Genomic DNA, 13,125 nt, shown 5'->3' on the forward strand with positions numbered 1-13,125 from the left:
CTACATGTTACTGAGTATCTAGGTGTTCAGTGACACTTGGATACAAATGTGGGAAATAGAATTACATTCTTCTTGCATTCTTCAATTTTGACAGATGTAGTAATGTCAGTATTAAGATTCCATCTACCTTTGTATACAGACTTGAACAAAACAACGATAGATCAACTTTTCTAACAAATGCTTAAAAACCAAAGTTAGAGTGAAAGTACCATGTCTTGCAAGAATATTATTTGTTATAATCTAATTATGGAGGAAACAATCTCATAATACCTGTTTACAGTAGCCTAGCCACTTGATATCAATTACTGAATTATTAGATATTTACTGAGGCCTCCTACCAGGCTTTGCCCTTCCTCAAAGAGATCCAATCTAATTACAGAGACGAGAAATAGACCTATGAAATTCAAACTAACAATATTAAAACTCATCCCTTATCCACATATCAATGAGAAATCAGGAGTACAGACAGTAAGTAACATGCTATAGGAGTTTAGAGGTGAGATCCCTTTTTGTGGACTTGGGTGGTCCCAAAGGACCACACAAAAGGTGTAGTTTTGAGCTGATCTGATTGGGTTGTAGATTGGAGTTATAAAATGACTGCTTTAATAGTTACGCACCTTCACAAAAGTAATTTTAAAACATCCAGTCCTAAACCTGGCTATTCTCGTTTTCCACAGTATGTATATGAGTGTATATAGATAGATAGATATACACTGGTGAATCTAAGAAAGAAAGAACACCAATTCTCAAATTAACAATGCTTATAATGACTTCTGGATGGAACCAAAAACTCTAGAAACATAGGTTGAGGTTAAAAAAAAAAAATCATGAAGACATATACACATCCACACATACAAACCTTAGCTATGATCAGAAGCACCTTGCACTATTCTCCTTAAGCCAGAATCACCAGTATTCCCTTTCTTTCTCTGAGAAATTGCATAAATAAAAATAGGAAATAAATCCACTTCTTTGCAGAGATAATGGCTCACACTTAAAACACACCCCGAAGAATCGCTCATGAAAGACTAATGCAGCCAGTTCATATCTGTAAATATAAATTGCAGAGAATGGAATCCTCAAGTGAGAAATTATTTCTTTCGCCTTATCTTCTAGTTTCAGGCACCAGCTTTATATAACAGTTTGAAATGCTGAAGTCCCTATTTGGTTATTTGTAAGAACACTCTAGTTTATTGCAAAAGTAAATGTATATAGCTTTGTTAGCGAAGGGGCTATATATTTAATGTCCATTCAATGTTTTGGGAATCATCAATTGCTTGCTCTTGTTTGGTGCGGGAGTCATGTTTTGTTAAGTGCATCCACAACCAAGTTAAAGACCAGATGTGTGGTTTGTGTCTTCGTCCATATAATTTTCTGTTTAGACCAAATGACATTATAGCTGAAAATAACATACCCTGATTTTTCCTGATGCATGCAGATCCTCCAAAGTTTAATAGGATATGGCCGAATATTTCTTCCCTTGAGGTTTCTAACCCAAAACAAGGTAGGAGCATGTAAAATTCCTACTGATATAAAATCCCACATGTTTAGGGGAAAAATCCCATATACTACTTTTTTAGCACTAAATAAGAGCATTATCATGAATGCCATGTCTTTGAAAGAATCATGATTCAAATATTATTTCTAATATGAAGAGCATCCTGGAAATATTACAGTGAAGACATAGGGAAAAATTAGATGGCATAGAAGTTATAAGATCTTTATTAAATTTAGGTTGAATGTCTGTCAGCCCTTAGAGAAGCCTGGAGTTTTGTTGCCATCACAGTTTGGAATGTAAATAATAAATCTTTAAAAACTTGCGAGTTGCTACAGACATCCTTCCACTGTCTCCCTTTTGCTCTTCTGGTACATCAGTTGTATTGAAGGTCGGGGGCAAGGGGAAAATACATAAAGGAAGTATTGTAACCCCTAAAAGACCTGTTTTCTTTTACTGTTGCTCCATATTGATTGGCAGAAATTTGAATCTCTCTCTCTCTCTTTCTCTGTCTCTCTCTTTCTGTCTTCCACATCACAGTATATTTTTCTCTGTTGGGGCTTCCCCTTTAAATCCTCTGTGAATTAACGATTATTTCTATCGGCATTAAGGGCAGATTGCTTTCTGTCTGTCCTTAAAGCTGTAATTATTTTCTGATTTCTAACATCAAAACTAAGTAAATTAATAAAAGAGAGAGACTGAAGCAGTGTGATTACACAGGAAGAAATAGAACTTCTAAAAACTGGGCAATGAATTCACAAGATGCAGTGCAATGTTAAATTCCCATTAACGTCTAGCCTATAGATATACATAGACATATATAAATAGGAGTTTATTTCAATGGAAAATTGTTTTCTTTTGCCTTCTTTCTTCTCAAAAAAAAAAAAGGCACATCTTTGGCTTCCACCTTCCTTCCTTACATACAGGATGTTCCTTTTAAACTCTAATGAATACAGATGGAGAAGGAAATGAGCAAAAGGAGGAACCAGGAAATAGCTGCTAAGCAAAACAAAATATATTAGCAATTTGTTGGGGAGTCAAATTGGAAGGGCTGCATTTTCAGTCCTTGATCAGAGTGATGAAATCGAGACTGTCCTAGATACATATATTAGTAGCAAATAGAATTATCTTAATCATCTGCTCCAAATGAATTTTTTCAAGTTTCTGCATACATACATGGAAGAAGTACAGATCATGCTCACCCCTATTAATATAATTCTGTGAGGATTCGGGGGAGGTTTAGTGGCTTTATTCCTTGGCAAGTTCAATGAGAGCATCTTCAGTGAAATGTCACTCAGTATTTTCCATGGAATTTCATAGCTCAACAAATTATACAAGACAGGATCTAAGACTTAACACTTCTCCACAGTGAGTTTTGAGATGAACAAGATTACGCATTGTTCAAAACCTGAAACAGACCTACTTAATTATTTTGCTGTGTTTTCTGTCAGTGTCACAGCACTGAAAACTTTCAGAAATTTCCAGCTAATGCCAGGTGCAGTTTTTTAAAAACTGCATAATGTGTTCAAATGAATTTATTTGAGAAGGAAAGCAGTTGAACAAAGTGCTTAAACTTGAAATTTTAGCTAAAGGTGCACTTTCTAGCAGAGGCCAGTTCTGTGCAGGCGTAATTTATCTTGTCAACATCTGCAAAGAACATCAGGCTCTACCCTGCTTTTGCTATCTTCACAAACAACTCATCATGAATAATTGGAAAAGAAATGGCAGGCAACTTAGAGAGAAATCTCTGCCATTAGCAAACTGATATCACAAAGGTAATAAATATTGGGAGGAAGACTACATTTTTTAAAGGTAGACAGACTCAAGGTGACTCTGAGACTGAGGGCCAGATGGTTGACCATTGTGATTCTGTTCCGTGATGTCTAATCAGTTCAACAAAAATAATCCGAACTGGCTTATACATAGATGAGCTTTTGGTAACCCAAAGCGACTGACCATAGCGAATTGCGGCAATGAGATTGTGAATTACCTCAACATGGCTACTATTTTAAGAGAGGGACAATAGGGGATCCTAATATCCATATTGTTACTGGAATAATCGTTACATAACTGGATTCTTAACTTAAATGGTAATTCTTTTTCCTCTGAAAATAAAACCTCTAAACTTTATTACTGACAATGTTAATCCATTTTCAGCCAAATACAAGACTTCCTTTGTGATTGAAAGCATCTCCCAAAAACAACATATACAAATAGTCTCTTCCTTTAGGGCTACTTTTCAAGTGGGTTGATGATAAGTTATTACAGTTTGAACGTTTCACTATTGTTTCTAATGTGCTGTTCATTCTTTTAAACCTATCCAGTTGCTCCCAAATTAGCTTTGTCAACAGTTTCTTCTGTTCAAGTTGCAAACCACAAGAGAGGTAGGAATTCTTGGATTCATACAGTGATTTCATGGTGTTATGTGTTGTGAAACATTGCACTGTATGAATCTGGAATATCTGTGAAGTGTACCCATCAGCTTATTGGTGAGGCATGTTGACTGATTCCAATCAATGCATCAAATAGTACTGAGAATGTCATCTGTAAGAGAAAAAAAAGCTTCACTCAAAACTTGACTGCTGTAAATTAAAAATGCTGCAACATTTGTTTTCTGAAAGATTAATGTGTGAATAACATTAACACAGTTTAGGATCCTTTTTAGAACATGAATGTTAAGAGTATTAACATTGTTGCTCATTTGCATTGAAAATAAGGAAACTCACTTAGAGTGAGTTTCAAGGATGCTTTTCATGAGAACAGAATGGCAGGTTCCATGTGTTGTGCCCATTTGACTTTGTGACAAGTGAAATACCTTGTAATTTCTATTTCCATTGTTTGGAATGAATTTGAACAAATACCAGTGCAGATCTGCACTGGGTGAAGCATTGATTATGACCTGAAAATAATAGTTATATTGCTTTCTTTAGATGAAAGCAAGCAGTATCTCATCTGTGACTCATGAATAGCCCATTCCAGCTAGCATCTGTCATTCACAGAATGAAGATTTTTCAGGAAACATGAAGACTCCTGTTTTTATTTTACCATTTTCCTTTAAATGTCCTATGTGACAGGTGTGTCTTGTTTTCCACCCTTGACTGTTGGGCTTATGTCATGTTTTGATTTTTTTTTTTTTCATGAAACACCTCTTACAAAGAAATATATTTATTAGCAAAATTGAATTTAGTTTGACCCACTTGGTGAAAATGACCATGATAGCTTCTTTATTCCTTATTGAATAGAGTCAAATCATTTTCCATATTTTAATTAATGTTGAGTCGGTCCTTCTGTGGTGTATAGAGAAAAAGATGAAACTGGTTTAAGTTGGGAAAGGGGAAACTGACAGTATTTAAACTATGTCTTAAACTTTCTTCACCATATGCTTTTACATATCAGAGAGAGACGGTGCCCTTTTGCGTGGAATGTGGATGGATTTGAAATTGGGGGACTAGGTTCTTTAGGAACAGAAGAGCCACAGGTTCCTAGGGTGTCAAGCCTGTTTGGGTATGAGTGCAAATCAGAAGATGGTCACTGAGACCACAGGACGGCGATCTTTCTTTATCTCCAAAACACGAATCTACACAAAGAAACCAAGGAGGTGGAGGAGAAAAGGAAGCAATAGGGGCTCTCACAGATTCCATCTCTTTTATGTCATGTCAAGCACACTGGAAATACAAGAGGCCTCTTGACCTGGAATTTGACCTTGCTTCATAGAATCTTGCGTTTCTTGGGGTTGCAGCACTAATGAGGTTCACACACATCTCCAGAGGCAGGGAGAGGCCACCTAATGACTTATTAAAAAAATCCATACTGTCATCAAATGATGTATGTGGAAAAGTTTCAAAAGCTACATCAGGTTGCAAGAGAGGGTGGGGTGAGGTAAAAGACCAGCAAAATGCTATGGCCACTTCACTGCCACCCCTGGAGAAGGCCCCTCAGAGGCAGGGTGACTCTTTGAATGTAGCAAGGGGAAAATACTAAAGAGTTCTCATTCTTTCCCTTTCTGTCTAAACTCTTTTTCCCAAATTCTTTTTTTTTTTTTTTTTTTTTTTTTTGAGGGACTAAAATGGATTTTAACCAGCTTTCCTCATTTGGCTAAAAAAGAAAAAACTACCTGTGCCATTCTGAGTACTTGATCTCATACTTGTGTAGGCAATGCAACCTATGATTAGAGGCAACATGGGGAACAGTAAGAAAGAAGACACCAAGGGGAAATTTAACCCCTCCTCTTCTGCCTTTCTTCATCTTCCACTCTCTATCTCTCCAATCTCTTGTTTCTGGCAACCCTTCCTTGCCCAGCCCTCTGCCCACCCAGTGTCAATCAGAAAGAACCTTTACCTAGAGGGTTGGGTCTTTCCTGATCTAGAAAGCCAACTCTGAACTCTTCTTCTAAAACATCTCTAGCTTTCATTGGTCTTAACTGGCCAGTTCCTAAGTACCATATTATCACAACTGCTTTATATGATGTCATACATTTCTGATGGGGGATTTTGCCCCCTCCCCAGGGGACTTTTGGTTGTGACAGCTTAGGGGTTACTATTGCATCTAGTAGGCAGAGGCCAAGAATGTTTCTAAATATCCTCCAGTATATAGAAAAATGAAGAATTGTTTGGCCCAAAATATAAATAGTGCCAAGGTTGAGAAACTGCACTAGATTCTGCAGGACTGGTTCATGTTGTTCCCTGACACAAGGTTGTTCTCAGTAAATAGGTGTTGCCAATGTTTGCATGCCACACCATGGAAATGGATTCTAGAGGACCCCACAAGCTTGTCTATACAACAGCAATTAAAACTTGTCTACAATGTAATTTGAGATTGAAAAACTATATAAAACCATGGCAATTTTTATAAATCTTTAGTCTGCCTAAAATGATCTTCATTGACATTTAGACAACCCTCAGCTAAAATAATTACTAGCTCAGTTATATCTCGTTGTGTGGCTGTTGTTTTTCTAGACTCTTTAATATACAGGATATAGCCAGACTCATGGAATTCATATAGGGAGGAATGAATTTAAACGTAACTGTCCTCTCATGTCTTCCTCTGTTTTGCAAAGGAAGGCCCCTCGGGATGATCACTGATTTACTGATATGTTCATTTGACAACATTTTTTTTTTTTGAGTGCTTAGTATGCCCTGGGAGATGTTTTGAGTTTCATGGTTACATCTGTGAACAAAACAGACACGGTCTACACTCACATATTTATGCTCAGAGGATGGGGGGAGAAAATTTTTGGAAATATATGTTTCAGATACTGCAAATTCTAAAAAGAATAAATAAATACATAGGTTTAAGAAATTGGGGATTAGTATATTTAGGCCGGGGGCTGTTAATTCCGATAAAGTGGTCACAGAATTTTCTTCACGCAGAAGCCTAAAAAGAAACTGAGGAAGCAAGTCATAGGAAAGTCCAGGGGCGAAGTATTCCACACAGAGATAACAACAAGAGCAAAGGCCCGGAGGACGTCCCTGCAATGTTTGCAGAGCAACATGGAGCTTTGTACAGCCAGTGAAGAAGAGAGTGATGCCAGTGAGACACCAGGGAGGCCAGGGGCCAAATCAATTGGGAATGAATGAATTTAAACTCTGTCTTTTATTCTGAATGACACAGGAAGCCATTAGGATTATGAGCAAAGGGGTGTCATGACCCAATTAAAGTTTTGAAAGAGTCACTCTTACTGATGTGTGGAGAGGAGACTATCACTAGGATGGAGCCTGGAGAGCAGTTTGGGGACCACAGCAATAACCCAGGTGCCTTTACCTAAAGATGAGGTAGTAAGAGGTGGTGAGATTTAGGAAGTATTTTAAAGGATAGCCAAGATCTGCTGATTGATTGATTGTCGGGGATGAAGGGGAAAAAAAGAGCTGTCAAGAACAACTCCAGGAATTTTGAGCTAAACAATTGGAGGAACAGAATTGCCATTTACTGAGATGGGGTGGGTTGTCTGGGTGAGTAACAGGTTTGGGAAGGTGACCGATGAGTTCTCTTACAAACATATTGAAGTTGAGATATGCATTACATGTCCAAGTGTAGACTAAGAATGCAGTGGAGTTGGTCAGTCTGGAGGAAATCTCTAACTGGTGGTTGATCTAGCCTGAAATAACTACTTTGAAAAGGTCAGCATTTAGATGGTATATAAAGTCATGAGGCTAGGTAAAGAATCCTGGCTCTAGGGTGAGCCTAAAGAGCAAAGAGTTCCAAGAACTAAGCCCTGAGACATTTGAGGAGAAAGGAAAAAAAGGAAAAGAGAGGGGAAAACAATGGTGAATGATGTGGGAAACAAAAGCAGAAGAAAAATTATTAAATTTCCTTACTATCTATAGCCCACCTGTGGACAAGTCCTTGAAACAGGCAAAGTGACATTCTTCTAGGGACCCAGCTGCCTCAATGTTGACACTTTGGCTAAGGGCAAAAGGCAATCCTAACCTGACCCCCGGGACCCTGTAAGTCTACTTTAACATATAAAAGTTCTTTTATCTTTAAACCCCCAAGATGTATGTTGGCAGTCATCCACCAAGCATATGGCTCATTGATATACATCTGAAGGATCTCAAGACTAAGGTTTCATTAGACGAAAAGAAATGCAATTTCCTGACAATAGCTAGCCCTCTCAAGGTCCTAGAAACCTTGCTTCCAAAATTCCTTAGAGGCTTAAGCTATCCTTAGCCTCCTCCCAAACTGAAAGTACATATCGGGCCACTCCTCATAACCCCAGTGCAGCTCCTTCTGCCCATGGGTCCTGTCTCAGTGCTTTACTTAAACCATTTTTTTGCACCAAGGACATCTCAAGAATTCTCTCTTGGCATCGGCTTCAAACCCTAACATCTTTCCTATATCAGTGAGTAGGAAAGAAGGAGAAGCAAGAGTGGTGGACCAGAAGTCCCCTGTTGCAAGAAGGGTTTTCTGGCAGTCCCAAAGCTCCCTTTAAGGTTTATGGTCATGAAATTAAAATGAGATTTGTTTCAAAATGGAGAAAAACTCCAGTCACATTTAGCTGCTGAGGTGTAGGCATGGAGAATGGAGAGTTGGATTTAAGCAGGATCAAGTCTTCCCAGAAGACTGTAATTGAGGTGAGCTCTTAGGGGGGCAAGAGAGATGAGAGTGTATAAAAAGAAGTCACTGTAAGGACGAACTATGGACTCTGTACTTTGTAAGAAGGGAAGGGAGGACGTGGTAGGTCAATGAATTGGAAGATCAAAGAAATATTGAACTATTAATATCATCCCTACAGGGTCTTAATATGATAATGTAGCTCAGACCACACCATTAATGATCATTCAAGGATTCTGTGCCTGTGTGGAAAGACTAGTTATTTCCTAAAGAGTGGTAGATTAACAGAATACTGAAAAATAATACAGCAGCCTAATAATTACATTTGAGATACCTTGCATTTATCCAGTGCTCTCATGTTTTTCGAAGATCTTTTTCTCATTTTACATTCTCAAATATATCATGGCCAGAAAAGACAGCTTTACTGAAGTCTCAGATGAGTCTTAGAAGTGTTAAAAGAATCAAATTGCTACTCTATTTCCTAGATTATAAGACATTTGGATATCCACTTATCTTCTAAAATAAATTTATTAATATTGGGTGTTTAGCTGGTACAGTTATATATATAATTATTTGTACAACTTATATTACTTACCTCATCCTATTGAAAATAATAAATTAATTCTCAAACAAGACCCAGAAACAAATAATGTTATCACAAAATGTATACTATCCATTGAATTCAAAGAACAGTAGGTGATAGCATGACATTTGATATGTCTACGGAGATTCATGTGTTGGGTATTAAAAGTGTTGAACTTGAATATCTAAGGATATGTTTTATTTTTTGGATAAAACTGCCAGATGGGAGCTCAGCATGTAGCTCTGGCCATTGGGCAGATCTTACAGAACCCTTCAAACATCCATGAGGGAACTACATTCTGAAACTTCCCCAGCCTTATTCTCTGCACTTACCCAACTTCATATCTTCACACACTCTATTCCCCTTTCACCTGAAATTCTCATCCTCCCCCCTACACACACACACTTTTTTTTTTTTTAATAAAACCTATTTCCCCTCATGGAAGACTCAGTGTTTAAGTCCAGCATTAAGTTAGTTTTTCCTAATTTCTCTCAAGTTAAATGAATTTCTCCCTAGGTCACTCTGTATCTCTGTTTGGTTTTCTTAGCACAAGCTCCTTTGCTTTCTAGTTATTCTAAGCATGTGATTGTTTTGCCCACAAAACAAGCTTTTTGGCAACAAGGACTTCTGTGTTGTTTCAAAAAGTCCCTAGGATCCATTTGTGCACAGAAAAGGTCCCTTTGAAAAAAACTGAATAAATTATAGTAGGTGCACCAAGGCCAGCCTGGGGGCGGGGGTTGGGGGTTGGGAATGTGAAGAACCACCCCCACCAAGGAACCTCTTTGGGAGAGGGAGAGCCAGAGGACAGGGCTGTTGGTGTCCACTCCTCAGCAATGTCAGCTCTGGAGAAGTCCTAAGAAGCAATTAGATTTGGGAATTGGGTCTCCTTCCTGAAAACTCTATTCTTGGGTGGCTCTAGACCAGAAAGGTTCTCCCCATTTCAATCTTCAACCAAGGAAGGTTCTAGAGGCCTTTTAGGTTTCCTAGCAAGTCAGAAATGCCAGCATAAACTAGGTGTAACTCAGATATAATGTATTAGAATGAAAAGTTTGTTTTCTAAGAAAATTTAATTTGGCGTTCTGTATATTACTTTTGTTGTTATTATTTTATTACTAATAATGTGGTATGCCTTAATGACTGAATTTATGCAGGTATGTTCTTACCCCATCTCTCACATCCAAGTCCCAAGGCCCCATTCTGTTCTCCTTCTTTCTCTGCTTCCTCTCAATCCCAGTCCCCACCACACTTAGACACATGACAAAACTAGTCTCCCCTAAAGAAAGTGGCTTATCTTCAGGAGCCTCCCTCTTCTTGTTTCTCTTTAAGCACCTAGAGTCCCCAAGGTGCTGACCCTAATCCTGGTATCTTCCACTCTTTACAATTTCCAGTGTCCTTCTTTGCTCCTATCCAAATTTAATTTTATTCTTTCAGGATCTTGACCTCCGTCCACCCTCTACTACAACAACTGGCTCTGCACTAAATGAATCCACACCCTCTGATGAATAGCAGTATATTAAAAAAAAAAAAATTCTAGTCACTCTTCCTTATTCCTCCATATTCATCCAATGCACTACTTCAAAAATTTGTCTAGGCCAAAAGAGTAACTCAGTCATTTGCATAGTGCCCGGCACATGGTAAATCATCCCAATAAAATATTAAATGAATGAATGAATGAATGGGCTCAAACAGTGGCTGTGTTTGGCTTCCTAGTGAGGTAAAATAAAAGCCAGACATTAATAAGAGGAGTACTTTTAGATTAGATAAGGAAGGCTTACACTACCATGGTTGACCTTTCTCATAAATGTCCAACTCTGCCTACCCCCATATTTTGAGAGGAAAAAATTAGCCTCCCCACCTACTTATTCTTCCCACTTTTTTTTTCTGTCTGATTTGATAATTGTTACCACTGGTAAAGGCTTTGTCTTTACCACTTCTTTGAAAAACATTGAATTAGGTGAACAACCTCTTGCTTCCCTGAGGTGCAACAGAGAGAAAATCTAGTCACCCTCTACCCTTCCCCACCTGCTCTCCTCCTCTTTCCCCATCTCCTTGTCTAGTCCTTCCAACCATCAGTCCTCAGCCTCAGAGACACCTCCAACAATCTGGGGAAACAAAAGAAAAGGAAATCTGAGGGTACTGCCCAAACATCAGCTGCCTAATCCTTCTTTTGTAGTAGATTTAGCTTGAGACTTGGGGTGAAAAGAAAACTGCTTGGGTGAAAAAGAAACTGCTCTTAAGAGCAGTTTTACCATACAAATCATCTCCCTGCTTTTTATATTTTTTCTCACAGATAAACATCAGATTTGGCCTGATGAACAGCTTACAAAAACTGTCTTCCCTCTTAGCATTTGGAAAAAACAAAAAATAGAGAATTGGTTAATTGTCTAGATCCCTGTGAAATTTGCCACAATTTCTGGGAAACCCTGACGAAGTTACTATCTTGATATAAATAATAATCAGATTCTAAACAAAGAAGTCATCAGTGATGGCAGGCTCAGGCCCTTGATGCTCACATAATTCCCTCCCTCTTTTTAAGAGTGCAAATATTAAGAAAAAATGGGGAATGTGGCACAAAGACAGTAAAGTTCTCAATGTGCAAAAATTAGACTTTTGCATCAATGGCAACAGAGCTTTCCCAAATTTTAAAAGGTGTACACCTGCAAATGCTTCTGTTCATACTGTATGCCAAAAATTAACAGTCTCCAGTCATGTTCTGAATGTCCAACCTTTCTATCCTGCTCGAAACAGATGCTACTCCCATGCCAATCACCACCACCTGTGGTCGCCATGTGTCATGTTGCATCACATAGATGTAATGCCATCCCTCCATCTTTTCTCCACTCCTCATTTTATCCAAGCATGTAGTGTGCTGTGACTCTGCTACTGTATACACTCTGTATACATTTCTGTTCTTCCTTGCAAGATTGTGAATGCTTCGGCCACTCCAATCGATGCAGTTATATCGATCTGCTCAATACAGTCATTTGCGTGAGCTGTAAACACAACACTAGAGGGCAGCACTGTGAGTTATGCAGGCTGGGCTACTTCAGAAATGCTTCTGCACAGCTGGACGATGAGAATGTGTGCATAGGTCAGTTCCATTATAATTTCAGCTATTGTTCTGTGCCTTTCGAGCTATGGGGAGCTATTTAAGGTGAAGAGGCTGTTGAGTTGCACCACGGCTGAGCCAGAATGAACTTTCTCAATGGAGAAAACGTCCTTGTTGTAGACATAAAATTCTCTTATGCTGGTTGAATTGGGGGATATATTCTGAGTCCTTTTGTTATTGTTGGTTTAAAGATGGTGAGCCAAAAATCATGTTTAGATGAAGAATTTTCTTTCTATTATTTTTTCTTTCTTTCTTTCTTTTTTTTTTTTGCATGAAATCTTAAAACCTGGTAATACCAAACTTAATCTTAAAGTCTTAAGTTGTACATTCCACTTTTAAAATAGAAACTCACTATATGATATTTAATTATAGTTATGAGAAATTAGGATAAATTCTTGCATATAATTGGTAACCAACAAATATCAATTGATTTAAAATATTGCCATTTGGAATTGAAAGTCATTAGCAATTGGTAATATAGAAGTTTGCCTGACTTTTCCATTCATAGTAGTGAAATTCCATTTATTTGATTTTCTTATAGCCCCCAAAAGGAGAAGTAATTTCTCAAAGCTGTTCTAGGCAATTAATTCTCTTAGCTTCCAAGGTAAATTAGCTCTGGAAAACTGGGTCCACAGGGTTCTCTCGAGTACTCTCCCCTACCCCACCTTGACTACTGCTCAGGTCAACTGTAGAGAACCTGCCCTTCCCACCCAAAAAAGTTTCTCCTACTTTTGGTATAGTGGAACCCATCTTTAAGAAAGGGAGCTGTTGGAAAAATAAGAAACAATAAATGGAATTTCACTTCACAATTTACTTTGAAGAAATGCATATATTTGAAATGGTCAAGGGTACATGCATATCTGTTACCTCACCAGTAGGTAACAACAT

The 13,125-nt window shown here is 38.1% G+C and overlaps 1 protein-coding gene across 8 annotated transcripts in view; it reads left to right on the forward strand.

Moving 5' to 3' along the window:
* NTNG1 (netrin G1) overlaps nt 1–13,125 on the forward strand; it is a 336,025-nt gene that overhangs the window by 274,490 nt on the left and 48,410 nt on the right. For 3 of the 8 annotated variants that reach the window (XM_032867251.1, XM_032867249.1, XM_032867250.1), the window contains exon 6: nt 12,052–12,219. The exons of 1 other annotated variant lie outside the window; for it this stretch is intronic. In XM_032867251.1, the coding sequence (XP_032723142.1) occupies nt 12,052–12,219 (168 nt within the window). Of the gene's footprint in view, nt 1–1,438; nt 1,505–3,819; nt 3,880–12,051; nt 12,220–13,125 lie in introns of all 8 variants that reach the window. 4 more of the 8 variants (XM_032867252.1, XM_032867253.1, XM_032867256.1 and 1 more) reach the window with 3 other exon arrangements.

This window comes from Lontra canadensis, unplaced genomic scaffold (assembly GCF_010015895.1).
Source record: "Lontra canadensis isolate GAN:19392208 unplaced genomic scaffold, GSC_riverotter_1.0 scaffold33, whole genome shotgun sequence".
In the NCBI taxonomy this organism is placed as follows: Eukaryota; Metazoa; Chordata; class Mammalia; order Carnivora; family Mustelidae; genus Lontra; species Lontra canadensis.